We start from the raw sequence: 19,284 nt of genomic DNA on the forward strand, positions 1-19,284 counted from the left end.
AAAGGTAGCACGCCACACGTGACTCGATTCTACAACATGATGTTTTTTTTCACTTTTAGCATCTTCTGGACGTTACTCCGCAGCACAACGAGGCGGCAGAACTCTTCTTCATTCTGTTTTACGGCTGCGCGGTACTCCTGTGGGCGAATGAAAGTTTCTTCGGGCGTCTCTTGTGGCAAACTATCTGTGTAAGAGCCAGTCTCTGTTGATGACACAGTTGACTGTAATGACTAACCCGGGGGTGTTTTACTTCATGCTGGGGAAGACATGCCTTCGGGGTAGAGGTCTAGACGCTGGGCTGCCTGGATGGGAAGTACGTGGGTGTTACTTGGAGTTTTTGCCAAATTCCCCTCCATGTGGGACGTGCTCTCTCTACTCCATCCGCCGGGGATGGGAGAAGGCGGCTCTCTCTCAGTCTGACCAACTAAGCGTGTCTGGGTTTTTACCGAAAAGATGAGGGAGAAAGGACAGGTTGAACATCTCCTCAAGAACAAGTTGTATTTGTTTTGTGGGGAACCGAAGCATTCATGTCTTTGCTTATTTTTTCTGTCAGGGTCTTGCATTTCGTCTTGGTATTTCAGAGCTTTTTTATAGACTCTGTTTATGTTGTGCTTGGCTGTGCAGAAGAGTTTTATTTTTAAATAGTCGGACGATCAATCCTTTCTTTTTATGCCTTCTGAGTTTTGATTCTTGGCTATAGAGGCTTTCTCCACCTCAGGGTTCTAAGGGATGTCAGTCATATGCGGTGAGTTCTTTTACAGTTTCGTTTCACTGTTTGTGGGTGTACATAACACGAAATTTACATGAATCGCTGTGAAGCGTCAGGTTCTGTGGCATTAAATGCACTCAGCCATGTTGTACAACGCCCCCTCCATCAAGTTCCAAAATGCAGATGGGTCTTGTCTTAACAAAATTCAGGAAAAAGTCTTTCGGTGAGGTCACCCTTGTCATCCATGAAAGTTCCCTTTTCACTTGAATCTAGTCTAATTCCGGATTTCTGCTCCGTTCTGCCGGTTTGCTTTTTCTGAGTTGGCCCCTATCATGAAACACAACAGTATCGGCCTCTCCTCCCTACGCATTCGGTGCGGAGGCTCCTGTGCACCCCCCAGGCTGGCCCTTGCTCGTGCGTGGCCCCCGTGCACCCCCAGGCTGGCCCTTGCTCGTGCGTGGCCCCCGTGCACCCCCAGGCTGGCCCTTGCTCGTGCGTGGCCCCAGGCTGGCCCTTCTCTGGTGGGTGCCCCCGAGCTACCCAGTCCCTGGCTCCAGGCTCCTTCCAGAGCGGCAGCTCAGTCTTTCTGTCCCTTGGTCCTGAAGATTCCTGACGGTCACACTCCTCACCCTGCCTCTCAGTCGGGCTCCCTCCTGGGCTCCACATGGTGGTTCACGGCCCCACCATCTTTCCGAATCATTCAGGCCAAAAAAGGCTGTGGTCTTCGACTTTAATTCTATCCCTACATCCGGCCGCCCCCTGAATCCCTCCGACTTGCAGACGCACGGCCTCCCGAGCCCGCCTGCTCATCTGCTCTCCCACGTCACTCGCAGGGCATGAGACCCTCGTCGCCTTTCAGCCTGTCACTGCACCCCCCTTCCTGCCCAGCCCCCCGGCTGGCCCCAAGCCCTCGGGGCTCCAAACCGCTCACCACAGCCCCGCCTCCCCTCTGGGCACTGCTCTGATCCTGAAGTGGCCAGACCGCCCCCACTTTCTAGAACTCAGTCTGCACATTCCGGGCCAGCATTCGGGGCCTCCGCTAAAGGCTCCCCACTCATCCCTCTGCCTCCATAGAAAGCACATTCCAAGCCACACAGCCGGCCATGTGCCCACCGTCCCTCAAGGCACAGCCACTTCCCGCCTCGCGCCCCTCGGGGAACAGCCCCTCCCCCAGCGCCCTCCCTCCTGCACCAGGCCGGGAGCAAAGTCCTTCGAGACCGTCTCCAATCCTCCCACTTGCCTGAGGCCTGCGGCTGTGAGCTTTCCCTTCCACGCTCCCAAAGCACTTCCCGTCTCTACCACACGTGGGCTCCTCCGGCACCACCCCCACCATGGACTGAGGGTCCCTGGAGCCAGGGTGACAAAAGTCCCGATTAGTGGCTGGCGGCCCGCTGCTCGGCAAGGCCGTGGAGGGGTCTAAGGCGAGGCTGGCTGGACCGGGCAGGAAAGAGCTCTGTGCCTAAGTAGTGATGTCTGCCATGGACACGGGAGACGAGGTTCGGCAAGCGAGGACCCCGCGTTTGCCAGGCTGGCCTCGTGAGCAAGGAGGCTATTTTATTCCTCTGCATATTCCCCGGGGCTCCGTGCGCAGGCCCTGCGGAGAGTAGGGGCTTGATTAATGCCTTTCACCTGAACGGCAGGCACTGTTTCCAAAACGGCCCCTCATCAGAGAGATTTAACTCCGTGACTCCAACTACGGTTGATGTGCTTCCTTTCCCGCCGTGTAGACTGAGCCTACTGAGCACCAGCCTGCGTGGGCAGTTCAAATGCTGCTTTCCCTTGTGGCTTTTAAAAAATTTATTTTTGAGAGACAGCGAGAGGGCGTGTGTGTGCACAAGCAGGGGAGGGGCAGAGAGAGAGGGAGACACAGAATCTGAAGCAGCTCCAGGCTCTGAGCTGTCAGCACAGAGCCCGACGCGGGGCTCGAACCCACGAACCGCGAGATCATGGCCTGAGCCGAAGTCGGATGCTCAACGGATGGAGCCGCCCAGGCGCCCCTCCCTTGTATCTTTTGAAAGAACCCTGCACCACAGACCTTAATCCAATATATTGTTTTGTCTTGTTCATCCTGCTTCCCCTACGCACTATGCTTTTTATTTTCTGTGCCTGGTTACTGCTGGCCCCAGAAGGACTGTCCCTCCTAGCGTTAGCCGGTTTCTAGAGATGGGAAAGAACTCATCTGTGAGCTCGTCTTCCAGATGCAAACCGACCACTCCAGAGCCCACTCGCCCCACGACCCCTCCTCTTTGGCTCTCACCCTCCAGGGCACTAACCCCCTGCCCCAATCACCCCAGGGCCAGGTCCCAGGTAGCCAGGGACAGCCCGGTGCCCCAGAGCAAGCTGAAATTACTTAGGCCAGTCGACTCTATGCCTGCTTATCCTGCCCCACCCGTTCCCCCGGGAACCACAGTCAAGTTTCCAGCCCACATCCCTGCCCTCAGCCTCTCTGTTTCCTGATGACCCTGTGCCTCCTCGCATGGCCCTGCCTGGGGCCCTTTCTTGGGATCTATGAATGTAATAAATTCCCTTTTTATTTTTCAAAGAGAGAGAGAAAGAGAGGAGAATAAGCATGGGGGGTGGGCAGAGAGAGAGGGGGACAGAGGATCCGAAGCAGGTTCTATGCTGAAGGCAGAGAGCCCAAAGCAGGGCTCAGACTTCCGAACCACAAGATCATGACCTGAGCCGAAGGTGGACGCTTAACCAGCTGAGTCACCCAGGTGCCCTTGAATGTAATAAACTCTTACTTCGTGACGGTCACCTTTGTGTCCGTGTGTCTTACCACATCTGATTAAAGCCAATCTTAGGTACTCTTAAAACGCTAGCACTGTTTTTGACGAAAAGTAAACGCTTAGGAATTCTTTGTTGAATGATTAAACAATCCCAGTCTCTCTTTGTCTCATACAAAATACTTGTATTTTCCATGTACAAAAAAAAATAAATGGTGGGAAGTACCCAGAAAGCTGCTGATCCTATTAACGTTAGAACAGAAAGAAATGAACACCCATCTCCCTTTTCTTAGGGAACTAGTTCTACTTAGTATTCTGTTTCTTATAGAGGAAAAGGCTGGTAACACAGCCTTAAGGAGGGGAAGGGAGAGGAGGTGTTGATGAAGCGGTCATAACAGCCCTGGACATTTGCACGGCAGTCCACAATTTACAAAGCCCCTTTCCCGGAGTTTACTCCACCTGATCCTCATGACTCTGCGAGTTAGGGATCCATTTCCCCGTTTTCTAGCACCCTCAGGTAGGCTGGACGGCATTAGAGGCTGGCCAAGGACTCCAGCGCAGGGTTCTGGCCCCAAACCCAGTGCTTTGACTGTCATGGCTCCGTGCAAATGTGGGCAGGAAGCAGGAGGCGGGGGAGCTGATGGAATGAAAAGCAAAGCCCCTCCTGGTAGCATCAAGGGACTGCAGGGAAAACACACAGCTGGCACCTTCCGCCGAGCCCGTGCCCGGAGCTGCTCACACCTGAACCCAGTCCTGGGAGCGGCCGTGTCTCCCGCCAGGTGGCTCACACTCCCCAGGTGGCCAAGCGCCTTAGCGCCTGCGCAGGTGCAGACAGGGCCCTGGGAAGCTCCCTGGAGAGCCCTCCCAAGTATCCGAGGGCGGGGACGTGCAGGCTGGGCAGAGACAGACGCCTCAATTAAGCCACAAAGAGCAGCATCCGATGTTCACCGAGGACCTGGCGTCTGTGGGCAAACCGCTCACGCCCGTCACCACGGGCAGCCTCCACAGGACCGTGAGCTCTCCGGACACGGAGCGTCCCCGGTGCAGGGCCTCCGGAGGACACGCCATCTGAGCTGGGCTGGGAAGAGCGGCCGGGTCCAGGAAGGGCAGGCACAGACTGGACAGGGCCCCGCGTGGGAGGCGGGGGCCACAGTCGAGGCGCTGGGTCTTCCCAGGGAGAAGAGGCACCCGGGACAGTTTCACCAAGGAGAGTGACAGGTTTGGCCTCACTCGATCACTTTTGCCACAAGACCATCATGGAAAATGCCATCTGAGGCTCTGCCCACCGACTACATCTATGCCCCCCTGTGTATAAGGGCCCCCGGCGCAGACCTTGCTCTGGCTGCCCATAGTCAGGAGGGAAAGCGTCACCTCTGGGGGGAGGGAGGGAGCTGTCAGGGTGTGGGGCCGTCCCCAGGGCGTGGGGACTGAAGACACAGCGAGCCAGGGACTTTCCTCAATAAAGGACATGTCGCCCTGACCTCCACCTTTTGGGCCCCCACAGGGTGCAGCACCATCTTCTTCCCCCGCAGACAGGGAGACTGAGGCCCCCGAGGCTGGGACGGAGTCCACGGGAAGCCTCAGGTGGCGGGGCTGGAAAGCCACACCGAAACTTTTCCGTCCGGGAAGAGGAGCAGGTGTTACTTAACACGCAGGCCTGTGCATGCAGTGTGAACACCAGGCCAGCGCCCGTCAGGGAGGCATGTCTAGGACGACACAGTTTCCCGGAGACGTGCGGGGGCCGGCCCCCAACTCTGCCGCCCTCCGTGTGAACGCAGCGCCCTGGCTTCTCCGTGAGGCGTCCGCGGCACAGCCCACGGCTCCGGTTTTCCCAGCTGCTAACCTGTGTGGGGGTTTCTGTACAAGCAGAGATCTCTCAGCGTCTCCCACCTGTGGGCGCCCCCCCCACCCCGAGGGTCGGCTCAGCCTCCCAGAGAAACCAGCCCTGAAAAGGTGAACAAACCAGCGAAAGGGCTATGGTCGTGGCCTTGGCCCGACCCCACACCCGCCATGGAGATCCAGGGCACAGTTCGCTAGCTGGCAGGCCCTGGCGTGTATTCACATCAGCCCAGCGACTTTCCGGGGCAGCTCTCCTCCGGGGGGAGGGGTGTGGGGCCGACTCCGAGCCTGGCTCCGCAGAGCTGGCTTTGGTTTTCCTGGGGACATCGGGCGGGCGGGGGGCCTGTAATCAGGGTACCAGCCCTGCCTTCCCGGCTGCCCCACAGGAGGCCAGTGCGCACCAGGTGGGCGGGGCCCTCGCAGGGTGGGTGGTTTGGGCAGCGGTCATGGCGGAGCCTCTGGCCTTGAGGACCACGTGGCTGGGCCAGCAGCGGGAGCCAGATGGGGGGTCACGGCTGCTCAAACCCAGGGGGCGCGTTCGCCACGGATGAGCTAGCAGAGCGGAGCAGGCACTGCGAGGGGCAGGGAGGGGGCGCCCATCACGCGCCGGCTTCTAAGCCTAATGCAATCACCCGCTCATCCACATTACAGGAAGAGAGAGGCCGGTGCAGTCGCTTTGGAAAACATGTGGGCGTCACGTAGGGTTGAAATTCTGTCCTTAACAACCCAACAACTCTACCCCAGGCACACATAGGCCCAAGAGAGACCCCAGGAGACAGGAAACCGCAGGAGACGGTGCCTGTGGTCGGAGCCAGAGAATGGACATCTTGTAGCAAAGGGGACTCGCTCTACAGCCAAATCCAGAAGGCGACCTGCAGCCACGTGGTCAAAACGCAGCAACAAAATATAAAATGAAAACAAGCGGGTCCTTGAAAGACTGGGTAAGTGTGCAGTTCAGCAGTTTTATATAAAGCTGAAAAAAACAAACCCAAAGAAAAGCTAACAATGTATCTTTTCAGAGTCTATAGCTCTAGTGACAGAAGCCGGAAATAAAAATAACAAAGCAACGGAGTGGGACACACATCTGAAGATGCTCGCCCGAGGGCAAAACTGGAGCCGTGCGCCCATCTCGCGAAGCTGCTGGGGGATCCGGGGAACAGCAGAGGTTGCCCCAGGCCTCCGCACCAGCCGGCACAGCCCCTTTCCCCGCGCACGCAGTCAGAGAAGATTCGTACGCCGCCCTGGCGTCCGGCCCTCTCCCACGCCAGAGTTCTTCCCTGCGCCCAACCCGTGTCCCCGCACATCACCTCCCGGCTCGACTCCCGGCGAACGACAAATTCCCAGGCTTCATGTGTGACAGACCTCTTCTCCCCGTTCCAAAACATGGAGATCGAAGTGTCAGGTCCTCTACGCGATTCCAGAAAGTCCCACGTGGGGAACTGCTTCCGTTGCTTGGAGCTGAGGGTCAGGTAAACACGATAAACACACAGCGAGGCCGCAACCCAAGTTCAGCTCGTGCTGAGCCTTGGCCAAGGTTTGGAAAAACCAAAGGGGAATGCACACGGTAAAGTGGATTGCCTTAACAGAAGGGCAGATGCATTTCTCCAGGATGTGGGATCCTATAAATGTACACACACACACACACACACACACACACACACACACACACCTCAAGCAAGCCCTGTGCCATCACCACAGAGCCCGATGCGGGGCTCGATCTCATGACCATGGGATCATGACCTGAGCCGAAATCAAGAGGCGGATGCTCCACAGACTGAGCCCCCGGGAGCCCCGTGACACAACTCTAACCTGCAGACCACCGGTCCGATGCAAAGACAGAGAGGCAAGAGCCAGAGGGTGCCGGGCAGTGGACGGCTGGGGTTCGGGAAGTGGGCTGGAGTCGGCTGTGCCTCCCTGTGACCCGGGCCGGGGACCTTGCCGGCAAAAGCTCGGCATCCTCCCCTGCAGCGAGGGGCGTTCACAAGGCCTCTCCATGGGGTGCCACGGGGCTAAGGGAGAGCATGAGTGGAAGGTGCTTAGTGCCGTGTGTGGCACACAGTAAGTGCTCAATACATGCTTACTGTCATTATTAGGTTATCATGAAGACGGGGTCTGGACCCAGAGCACCTCTGCGTTCTTTGCACTGAAACATCTGCCGTGTCCTTTTCAGTCCCAGCACAGGATACAGTGAAGTCATCCGTTCCTCAAAACTGGCATTAATTATGCACTAACGAGGCACACGGTGTTAGCAAAGGAGCCCAACGTCAGAAGTGCCCACGGTTCCTAGATGTTTGGGGATGACGATTCGGATCCTTCCTGTTGATTCCTCAAGCGGACTGGGGAGCAAGCCATCCCCCAGGAAGTCTTGTTTCCCGGATCCGATCCTAAGGGGGGGGGAGTCCCTCGTGATGATGGTGAAGAGGAGGGGGCTGGGGACCTGGGGTCCGGCCGCAGGCACCCCCCACCCACTCGCTCTCATTGGAACAATGGACCAGGCAAAGGGAGGCCTTCGGCAGCAGCCATCTGCCGGGATCCTTGGGGTCCTGCTAGTCTGAGCCCCTGCCCCCTGCTGGCCCAGCCTGGGAAGAGGGTAGAGACGGGCCATCTGGCCCTCTCTGCCCACCCTCGCCACCCAGGCATGCTGCTCATCTCCCAGCACGGAGGGACGGGCCAGGGTCCTGCGGCTGCCGGAGGGAGCGTTCCCCACCATCCTGGCTGCAGGGCTCCAAGGCCCTCTGTGCCACCGGGCAGGGTGGCTGTAGGATGGCACCAGGCCGGGCTGCACCGCCCTGTATGGTGGCCGCCAGCCCCGTGTCTCAGTTAAACTGTAAGCAATGCACGTTCAAGGCACCTGTGTGGGGAGAACCCGGCAAGCACCCAGGCAGCGGTGGAGCGTGGGGTTAGGTGGCACAACCCTGGGTCAGATCTGGCACCGGTGTAGTAAGGCATCGTGCGGCGAGTTCGACTTCCTTGGCTACCAGGGGAGGGAGCGACGACAGCCCTACCCGACTTGGATCACCGGTGACATTGACTGAGATCCTCAGCACAGAGCTCAGGTCACTGCTGCGCATAGAGGCAGTGACCAGTAAGCACGAGCTTGCAGAGATTAGAAATGAAACAAGCACACAAATAAAAAACAACCCACTCCTGCCCTCGCCGACCAGAATTGAGTGTTGCTAAGGTTCGGTCTCGATGCGATGGCTTGGGAAGACCTCTAAGACTGAAAGAAAAACCTCAAATTGTGGAATGATGCCTAAACAGCTCTTTTTATCAAGCTACAGACTCGGACTCTGGGAGGCGAGCCGCCCCAGCGGGTGCCCTCGGTCAGGCCCGACCTGCGGCACCCAGGACGCGTGCCTTACGAAGGGCAGAAGGTTTAGGCGGAGGTGGTCACGTGTGTGCCTCCCAGCAAGAACAGTGGGCAGTATAATCTGAGTCCTTGTTCAAGTCAACACCCACTATTGCCACATCGGGTCCCGGAGGGCACGTGCAAGGGCGTGGGGTGGTCACGAGGTCACTGTGCTGAAGGCCCTCTCTCACAGGGCCGCTGCAGGAAGACAGAAAAGCAGCTCGTTTCAACCAACTAAATGTTGCCTGAATGCCTGCTGTATGCCTGCTAGGGGCTGGGGGCCTAGAGCTGATTTGTAATTTGATATCTAATATATGAACAACCCCCTACCCGTCGTTACGTAATTGGGGGGGGTGTTGTTTTTTGTTTTGTTTTGGGAGAGAGAGAGAGAGGAAGAGAGAAACTTAGGAGCTCGATCCCAAGATCCTGGGCTCTGACCTGCGCTGAAACCAAGAGTCGGACACTCAACCGGCTGAGCCACCCAGGTGCCCTTGTCGCATAACCTCTGTGATTTCTACTGACTGCATGACACCCCATCAGGGGGAGAGAATCCAGGCTCACTTAACTATTCTCAATGGTGACGCACTGAGATTGCCCTCGATCTTTGCCATTACGAGTAACAAGGGGATGAACATCTTTTACAGACGCTTACAGAACCGTTAGGGCTGACTTGGCAAAATGGTAGTTCTAGATCAGAAGAACTAGAGAGTTCTATTTTGGGGAGCCTCCGTGCTTAGAACCAAAAACGCTTTCCAAATTGACAATCTGGTTGCCAGCAAAGTACGGAAATCCAAGCTTGAGCACATCCTCGTCTGCACAGAAAGCTGGGTCTTTGTTTATGACGGGAGGAAGACCCACTTTGTTTCCGGGCAAGAACGCTATGGAAAGCTTTCCCTTTGGTCCGAAGAACGCGTAGCTCAAGTCACATATTTTTTGTTTCCTCCTCCACCTCCGGGAGGGAGAAAGCACAGAACACGCACGTGACCCGAACAACGGTCCCTAGAATAATCCAGGCGCCGGGCTGCGTCATGGAGCCACAGCCTCCCCGTCCCAGCAGCCTTCCCGAGATGGTTCGCACCGTCTGCTTCCAGGGTTCAAGCTCAGCGCCTTCCTGGGGTGAGGATGCCCCCAACCCCACAGTCCCTTCCTGCTCGAGATCAGTTTGCTTTCTCTGCTCCGTGACCTCCAGTGAGCAGAAGGCCCGTTAGTGACGGCACGTACCCAGGTGTGAGAGCCTAAGACCAGCGATGAGTTAAAAGTAAAGGGACCACGTCCTTGAGCTAACAGCCGAATGTCCCTTTGCTGCCACCAAGAAAACGTGTTTGGTCATCGGCCTCTGCACTCCCACCAGTGCTGAAAGCATCCTGGCGGGTCCCCGGGGTGGAGCGTAGGCACAAAGGGGGACTCGGAGTCATGGGGCCGAGGGCTACGGGGGCGACATAACCCAGGTGAGACCTAGGCTGCGGGCGGCCAGGGCAGGGACAGCGTGTGACAGGGGGCGCTGCCTCCGCCTCCCACTCCGTCGCCTTGACGCGCGGTGCAGACGGCAGAAAGTCCGAGATCACAGCTTGTTGGCCCGATAAACAGTTTGTTTCCCTCAACAAAAGCCATTTCCTCCTCTTGTGTTTGCTGATGGTCCAGGCTTCCTTCCACGGATGCTCGGAGCAGCGTGTTTCTGTGCCCCGTCCGCCGCGCACAGTTACCTCCCACCGAAGGAGACCACCTTCCGCGGCACCTCTGCAGCGTCCGTGGACGAGCCCAGCTTTACGAAGGACGTAAAGCCAGGAATTAATTTCTTTACTAATTGACGACAGCTTGAAAAAGGTATAAAGATGCCAGAATCCAGCATATGGGCTATGGAAACACATTTTGGCTCAGATTTTTTTTTTTTTTTTTTAGCAGTTGCAACACGCTTTATAATGTAACCCGCTAAGAGGCTGTTAACGGTGCGGCATTTCAGAAATAATGCGTTTTCAGGATTCCATGTTTAGAGGGTTTATTTGAAAACATCCTACTCTCCACTGTATAAATAAGAGAAAACAGCATGACAAAAAGTGTCATAACTAAGGTTCTTGGCGTCTAGTGAAAGGATCGTTTGTACCGTACGGAGGGTGACACGGTGACGGCAGGACGGAGGGTGGCTGGTCCCCCCGCGGGGCTAGCGATCACCTCCCACGTGTCACGCCTGCGGAGGCTTCTCCTGTTCGTCTTCTGTCTCACCAACAGATTCTGGAGTGGCCAGAATCACCCAGAAATACCGGACCTTTCGCCCAGATCATTCTGACAAGAGCTGAATATACAGCAAGTTTCTAAACAGGCAACAGCTGTGGGGTGGGGCGAGGCGTTCACTCCCAGAAACTTCCAGGATGTGATGAGGTCAAGGTATAAAAAAGCCCGTGAAGAAAATAACAGGACGCTCTGGAAATTCCAGAGTGCTTGTGGCAAATTACAGATGAGTCCGTGAGCTCAGCAATCCCAAGGGTTTGAAACTTCAGGAAAATGTTAAATATATTTAGAAGCAAAGGGGAAAATGCCAAAGGGATAGGCAACTACGGGCCAAATCACCCAAATTCTTGACCTGACCCAGCTTTCACAGAACACAACGTTTTAAAACTATCTTCCCTGTGTCCTTCAGATCATCCTTATTTTTGTTGATTATTTTTTAACGTTTATTTATTTTTGAGAGACAGAGAGAAACAGAGCATGAGCAGGGGAGGGGCAGAGAGAGAGGGAGACACAACATCGGAAGCTGTCAGCACAGAGCCCGACATGGGGCTCAAACTCACAAATGTGAGATCATGACCTGAGCCGAAGCCAGACGCTTAACCGACTGAGCCCCCCATGTGCCCCTATTTTTGTTGATTAAACAGATGACGTTTCGACTTAATGTGTTTGACACACAGGTAAACCGTTGACTGACGGAGCTCCTGGGAGGCAGTGGAAAGGGTCTGGGTTCAGTCCTGACCGTTACCGTGAGGCGGTGTGAGCTCAGGCCAAGCCATCCGTTACGACCGCCCCCGGGAACACTGGCTGGTGGGTGGCTGGAGGTTACACGAGAGAGCAGGTGACGGCAGCGCCGTGTCTGTCCAGCCCCCCCCCCCCCCCCACCGCCCAGCACAGCCTTCCTCCCTCGCCTGAGCAGGTTGGGGGTGGTGGGTGGGGGCGCTGCGCCCAGAGCCAGCTCCCTTCACAGACAGTTGTCACAGGCCCTCCCGTGAGCAGAAGCAGACGAGCCTTGAAGGATGAACGGACAAGGTGAACTGGGGCACCAACGGCTTGCGGGACCCGCTGGGAAACGGCCTATCTCTGACCAGCACGTTAACAAAAGTGCCAACGTGAGGAACAGAGTTCAGATAGAGTGGGACCCCTGGGGGTGGCCCAGACGGGGACAGGTGGACATGGCAGAGTGCCAGCCAGCAGGGCTGAGGCGAGCGGGACAGACCTGGCTCCTGGGGTCGCCCGGCACCCAGCTGAAGTGGGAAAGTCTTCCCGGCTCTGCTTCGGGGGTAAAAAAAGCAAAACAAAAATACACGCAGCCACTTGCACCCCATTTTCTCACATGGGGGCCCCGCACATCCCTGTGGCTATGCTTCTCCAAGTCCGTCCAAGCTGCTCAGCATCCCTGGGCAGATGGCGGCCGCCCTTCTTCTGAGGGCGCAACTCCCACCCCCCTGCCTTGGCTCAGGGGTCCTATGTCCTCCCGCCTCGCCGGCCCAGAGGGTCCCTGCCCCCCGCTCCCCACCCCCTCACTGGGTGTGGAGCTCGGCTCACCTTGTCCCTCCCCCGGAAGGCCCCCCAGGTCCCCCATGTGCCTGGGCTCCCCTGCCCCGGGGTCCCTGCTCCCCAGTGTAATTTGCCCCACATGATAGAATCAGCCCCCAGAGACGGTGTGCTCCTCTGGGGCAGGATGCCTTATCCTTGGGTCTCCAGCATCCAGAACGCGCCAGACCCACAGTGAATTCTCAGGAATGAGGGAACTAATGAGAACCCGAGGTTGGGGGTTATTGGGTCACAAACGGAGGTTCATTCCAGGCGAACTGACAGGCTCAGCAGAACTGACTGCAGGGTCTCAAGTCCAGCCCGGCCCCAAACGGACAGTCACAGGATCTTCCGTCCGGCGGCTGGAAAAGGCTTATGAAACATGGTCCCAGGCTCCGGGGACGTCGGCTTCAGCCATGACCCCTATCCAGCTCCTCGAAGACGGTCTCCAAGGAAACACTCGGACCCTGCGATGGGCCCACGGCTGAGGTCCCTGGCACTGGCTCACGGACTCCTGAGCCCGCACAGGTGACTCGGTCACATCGCAGAAAGGGGGACAGGAAGGGGCCCCCCGGACATCACACAGAGCAGAGTAATTAGCGAGAAGATTCAGAAGTATTCTCCAAAATGCCAAGTGTGAAAAGTAACTGTAAGCAAATACCAAATAACTTGTGACCACACTGTGGGTCTCGCTGGCAAGATCCGTGGACGGCAGTTCTAGTTTCTTCCCTCAACGCGCCTGCCCTCTGTGGCCTTGGATTCCTCCCCTCTCCACCGCGAAGAGGCATCTGGCCTCCAGGGGAACATGGAGTTCAGTCTGGGTTCTTCTGAGGTCACGGTTGTGCCACAGTTTGTTGGCTCCGTTCCCTCCTGCATAACCTCCGGGAGAAAGCCCCGGGTTGTGGCCACGGCCGCCAGAGCTGCCCACGGCTCAGCGGGCTCACTCCCACGGCGGCGCTGGGGGCTGTGGCCCCACAAGAGCGTATGCCCCTCAGGACAGACCGTGTGTGCAGACAGGGCCTCTCACAAGAGCCGATCACGTTAAAATGAGGTCACAGGGGCGCGGCCTCTCCACTCCGACCAGCATCCTTACAAGAGGAGACGGGGACACAGACCACACAGAGGGATGACCACGGAGAAGACGGCCGTCTGCACGCCGTGGAGCGAGGCCTCAGGGGAACCGCCCCTGCTGACCCTGGACGTCCAGCCCCCAGAGCTGTGCGGAAGCAAACGTGTGCAGTTTCAGCCCCCGGCTCGGGCACGTGGCGCCCTCCCCATCGGGCTCCGACCACCTCGGATGGGCTGCCTTCCGTCCACACGGCCCCCTCACGGGAAGCCCATGCTCTGCTCGCCTTGCGGGCTCATCCTCAACCAACCAAACCCCCTGCAGACGGGACTGCCCCCAGGCTGGGCCCCGCCGCAGGGGGCTGCTCCCCCTCCACCATCATGTTGCAGCCTATGAATGGCTCCCTGTTGGGACGCCTGTAAAATCTGGTGCAAAGTCTGAGCTCCCGACCCCGGGACTCCGACCGCGCTCACACTGAACAGGCAGAGCGACAGTTTCAGAGAGCTTTCCGGCCACAGACGCCTACAGGATGTATACATTGAGATAACGTCCCCTTTAAAAGGAAGGTGGCCTGACGGCCTGCTCCATTTCCGCATTTCCAGCCCACCTGCATTCCAAATTCCACTCATGTTTTATTCAGCCAGATGTTTCCCGAGCACCTGCTGGGAGGGTGGGGTGGGCGGTGAATGTGACGCGCAGAGAGCCCCCTCCCCGCCCCAGACAGGCCTGTGGTCATTCTGATGGAATCCGGCAAGAAACCCAGAAAACGTAGAGCAGGTCTGCTGGTGGGAGAAAGCAGGGCGGGGGGAGACGGGCAGCACACAGGGGCCTGCGTGGACGAGGGGTGACAACTTCCGAGCCTCGTGAGGAGGTGATGTTTCAGTAAAGGTGAGGAGGTGACAGAGGAGGTGCGTGCCCGCTTCCCACGGCAGAGGGAAGAGCGTGGAGCGTCCAGCTGGGTGGGGAGCACAGGGAAGCCAGTGATGGGGGGGAGCACAGGCTCCCTGCTGAGCAGCCCCCTGGGCCCGGTTTGCTTCCTGGTGAAATTCAGGGCCCTTGACCTGGGTCTGTTGGGAGAAGCAGTGGGGAGTCCCCATGGTGCACCCAGCCCCGCGGGTGGCCCTGGGCCTCCGCACCAACGCAGGTAAGGGGACAGTCCCCATGCCCGCTCCCACTAAGCTTCAATCTGCTGCACCCCCTCCCCTTTGCCAGCGTTGGAAGCGACGTACAAAAAAGTAGAGGGAAGTTCAAAGCCAAAGGAATGAGACCCCGGCCCGCGGTGAGGGACGCAGAAGCCAGACCCCAGTGACTCAAGGAAACAGCAAGCTTGCTCTGTGCACAAAACCTCAGTTGCTTACACACACATACACACGCGTGTGTATACACATACTCCCATAAACATGTGCACGGGGCTGGAAGGGACCGGAAAGGGTCTTCGTTGCTTCTGGGTAGTCTGGTTAAGGTTATTTCCACTTTTTTTTAAATTATAAAATAGTTTCCAAAATTGGAACAATGAACTGGACTTTTGTCATCTGGGGAAAAATAATAAAGGCTGATTTTTTTTTTTAAAGTCACACTTGCACCCACACACGGACACATAAAGCGAGAAAACGAAATCACCCAGCCCTGTGGTCGGCCTCCCTTCCTATCTGCTCTTGAGGAATGATTGTAGCAGAGAAGTCTGCTCCAGGCCGTGAGGCTCTGGCGGAGAGGACGGTGTCCTGTGCCGGACGCCGGGTCCCCGTCGGCAGCAGGCCCCTCCGAGCTCAGGCGCGTCGGCAGAGGAAGACCCGCAGACCCAGCGTGGTCCTCACAGGTTGCATCTGTGGACTTTAAAATTGTTATCGATTCTAAATTACGAAATACGCGAGTGCAATCTTGGCTTCGCTAACCTGATCGCTCTGGGGTGTTTCTACGAACTCACAGTCTTACGTCTGTATCTCCACGCAATTGTGTAGTACGACCCGCTTTTTCTTTCCACAAACCGTCGTCTGTTTTTACCCTTAGCAATGTATCATGGAGACCCTACCACGGCCCAAATTATCCATCTCCCTCCTTCTTTTTATCTTTTTAAACAGCGACGTACAAACGTGCCTCAGTCGATCTAACTATTCCTCTGTTGGTGGCACGCGGATTGTTCCGGACTGCTCACGGGACAAGGTCTGTCTCTCTGGGCGCCCCTGACAGGTTCCTCTAGAAACAGCAACATGGCCTCACGGGCCAAGTGAGCATCTGAAACGGAAGACGGAGGCAGAAAGACTCTTCCCGGAACCCACGGACCCGTGAACGGCCCTTCCTGCAAAACCACCCCAGCCCCCATGTCCGTGTCTCCCGCTCTGGGGCACCTTCCCGCCCCCCGGGCTGCTTCCTGGCCCTCTTCTCCCGTAGCCTCAGGTGTACTTAGCGTGGGACTGGTCAGGAGTGTCTGCCTTCCTGCCTTGCTCTAAAAAGCACGCGCACCAAAGCCGCTGTATTTTTCTAGAGGCATAAAAATTCCCCTACATTTACTTGTTCTGTGCCCTTAATATTTTTTCTCGGGGAACAGTCTTGCATTAAGAAAAAAAAAAAGGGGGCGCCTGGGTGGCTTAGTCAGTTAAGCGTCCGACTTTCGCTTGGGTCGTGATCTCGCGGTTCGTGGGTTCGGGCCCCACGTCGGGCTCTGTGCTGACTGCCAGCTCGGAGCCTGGAGCCTGTTTCAGTCTGTGACTCCCTCTCTCTCTGACCCTCCCCTGCTCACGCTGTCTCTCTCTCTCTCTTCTAGAAATAAATAAAACATTAAAAAAAAATTAAAAAAAAAAAAAGAACTCTACCGCTGCGTGATCGGATAGACACCAGATTCTTATGGAGACACGATACGCTCGGAAGTTAGTGCAAAAGCCCAACAAGGGGAAAGGACAACGAGAACGGCGGAGGAGCACGGAGGGCCCTGGCCCCGCGCCGCCCACAGCCGCCCCCGCCGCCCCTGCTGCCCGGAAGGGCGAGGGTCCCGGAAACAGGGAGTGTGCAGGTGCCAGAGCCGAACTCCCGTCCGCGCCCACGGCCCACCACGTGGAAGGTAACGCATCCCCTTCCTGGTGCTCCTCAGGGCCCAGGGGTGTTCTCGGGCGCCGGGCAGGAGGCCATTCACCCCCCGCCCCCCAGGGAATGGCCCGAGTGGGCACAGCTCTGCTCCCAGTCACCGCTGCCCCCGAATTTGCAGAGAACGGAACACAAATGCCCTCTGACCTCGCTCCCCTCGCTGTACATAGTCCTTGGGGAAGACGGTTACTTCTGCAAACAACGGGAGGCCCAGAAGCCGCCCGATGACTCAGTCAAGGCCACAGGCCACAAGGGAGCAAAGAGCCCAGTCTGGGCGACATGCACCCCAACGCCCTCTGCCTGGTGCTGGCTGCACCCCTGCCTCTGTCTGGCCTGGCAGCTGACGTGAGCCGGCCCGGACTGGCCCGAGCGGGCCGGTACCCAGCCCTGCTCTCCCTCTGCTTCTCCGGGCTTCCTTCTCCTGCTGGTGCCTCCTTCTGCGGTTCAGTCCCCAGCCCGTGAGAGGCCCCCGTCGCCGACCCCCCATCCCCGGGGCCTGCCAGGCTCGGCGCCCACACCCCCGCCAAGGTCACGGCCAAGCTCCTCCGGTCCCCTTTGCGAGAAGGAGATGCCGAGATGCAACGAGAAAGTCTCTCCCTTTTAGGGAACAGCCCCGCCGGCCCCCTCACGGCCATAAAAGGCCAACTAAGGAAGAAACAAATATATAAAAAGCTCCATACCAAATATGTCCCAAGACTGCAAGAAATTCTTCACTTCTGCTCGTTTCCTTGACCGTGGGCTGAGAAACCAGCGTCTTGCTGCGGGCTGGCGGAAGACTCCAAACCCCGCAAGTCCACGCAGGGCCACACACGCCCCACATACACTCACTGGATTAACGCTCACAGAGGCAGCGCCACTGGGGTGTTTTACCAGGGTGGAAACTGAGGCACGGCGGGCTCACAGCAGCCAGAATCCAAGCTGGGCGGCTTTGCTCTGGGCACCTGAGGCTGTTCGTCCTGAAGGCCAGGGTCCTAGAGTCTGGGCCAGGAGGTGGGGGGGGTCCACGCCTGCGTCCCCCTCCCTAGCAGGAGATGGAAGGGTCCCGGCCGACCCCCACTCCACAGCCGACATCCACAAGGAGAAGGGAATGTCAGAATGAAAGGGCCTTTTCTGGGTAGGCGTCTTGTAAGATGTGTGTGTGTTTGTTTTTTTCTAAATTTTGGAGAAAGAGAGAGCCCGAATTGGGGAGAGGGATCGAGGGAGAAAGAGAGAGAGAGAGAGAAAGAGAGAGAGAGAGAGAGAGAGAGAGAATTTCAAGCAGTCTCCACGCTCAGCACAGAGCCCCACGTGAGGCTCGATCCCACGACCCTGGGATCGAAACCGGAGCCAAAGTCAAGAATCGGACGCTGGACCGACTGAGCCCCCGGCGCCCCGCTGTAACACCGTGGGTCCTCAGGTTGGCACATCCCAGCCCCTGGGACGGTGACATTCCCTCACCATCTGTACACTCTGTCTTACAGGTTCGCCTTGAACCCCGGCGAGGAGACGGTGTGGGGGAATGCAGGGCCTGACGAGACGGCATCCTCAGATCTCTGGGCGCAGGCCCCCGCTCTGAGTGGGGCCCCGGCCGTGGGGCCCGGGGGGCACTGTGCCCGATGAGCCCCTCAGACACGGGGGCTGCTCCTTTGGCTTCCCCAGCCCCCTCTGCACGGGGAGGTCAACGCCAGGAAGAAAAGCAGAAGCCGGATCCTGAATTCAAAAAGATTTCACTTCTCAGGAGCCACTGTGACCCGGGAACAAGGGCGGAACCGGTCACGACCGCGCTCCCGGCAGCTACACTCCGTCCTTCGCGAAAGGGGCCGAGAGTCGGTTAAAAAACACAAAGGCTGAACTACGTGCTCGCGGGTTCCTCAGGCTGAGGAAGCCACCTTCCGGGTCCCGTGCGCCTCCGTGCCAGCCAGACCGTGGCTCCCCAGGCATGGGAGGGACGTGGCGGGCAGGGAGGCACACGGATGCCCCGTACCCCCAGGCTGGCGGCCTGACTGCAGACAGACGCCAGTGGACCTGAATGTGTGTATCACCCTGAGCCCAGGGCGGGGGGGCGCGGGGGGAGCCCCAGTGCCTGCGTCGGGCCTTCTGTGGCCCCCAAGCCCCCTCCGGAGACGTCAGAGCGGCTCAGAGGTGAAGCCACTGCCTTCACAATACCGTCCTGGCCACCTGGGTTGGTATTCACTATGTTTCCTTATTACATCGACTCACTTTTCCCCTTATATCAACGTATTCACCAAAGATACTTCCTATAGCCACCGATAACAGAAAACCAGAGTCACTTCCCGTAAATAGAGAGTAACTGCAGAGACTGCTACTGGCCTGCCCCATGTCTATTCTTTGTCTCCTTCTCTGTAGCCTACACCTGATTTTATTCAGTTTGGCAATGCACCTGGCTGAAGCACTCTATCTCCCAGCCTCCCTGGCAATTAGGTGTGGCCATGTGACCAAGTTCTAGTCAGTAAGCTATAAGAGAGAGTGGATAGAAGGAACTTTCAGAAAATCTTCTTAATAACATGGCTGGCATTATTTCTGACGTCTGGAATAGAAATGTGATGTGATGGCTGGAACTCTAACAGCCATTTTGGACCATGAGGGAATCTTGGGGCTTATAGAAGAAAGCTGGTTTCTTGATAACACAATGAAGCCATCACCCCAGGGTGTGTTAATCCTCTCTTGTTATTCTGATACGGTGACACCTGGGGCCGTGCCCACCCTGGGGAAACTGCCCCTCGTAGGGCTAGCTAATTCCTAGAGAGTACTGAACAAC

The 19,284-nt window shown here is 57.4% G+C and overlaps 1 protein-coding gene across 2 annotated transcripts in view; it reads right to left on the minus strand.

Annotated features, from left to right (window-relative positions):
• Positions 1–937: 937 nt before the first annotated feature.
• LOC120242716 (monoglyceride lipase-like) overlaps positions 938–19,284 on the minus strand; it is a 76,191-nt gene continuing 57,844 nt past the window's right edge. The window contains exon 5 of one of the 2 annotated variants that reach the window (XM_039248634.1): positions 938–1,036. In XM_039248634.1, coding sequence (XP_039104565.1) covers positions 984–1,036 — 53 coding nt within the window. In that variant the 3' untranslated portion in view covers positions 938–983. Of the gene's footprint in view, positions 1,037–13,289; positions 13,599–19,284 lie in introns of those variants that run through there. The other variant, XM_039248633.1, reaches the window with a different exon arrangement.

Source organism: Hyaena hyaena, unplaced genomic scaffold, assembly GCF_003009895.1.
Source record: "Hyaena hyaena isolate Hyena2069 unplaced genomic scaffold, ASM300989v1 scaffold_316, whole genome shotgun sequence".
NCBI lineage: Eukaryota > Metazoa > Chordata > Mammalia > Carnivora > Hyaenidae > Hyaena > Hyaena hyaena.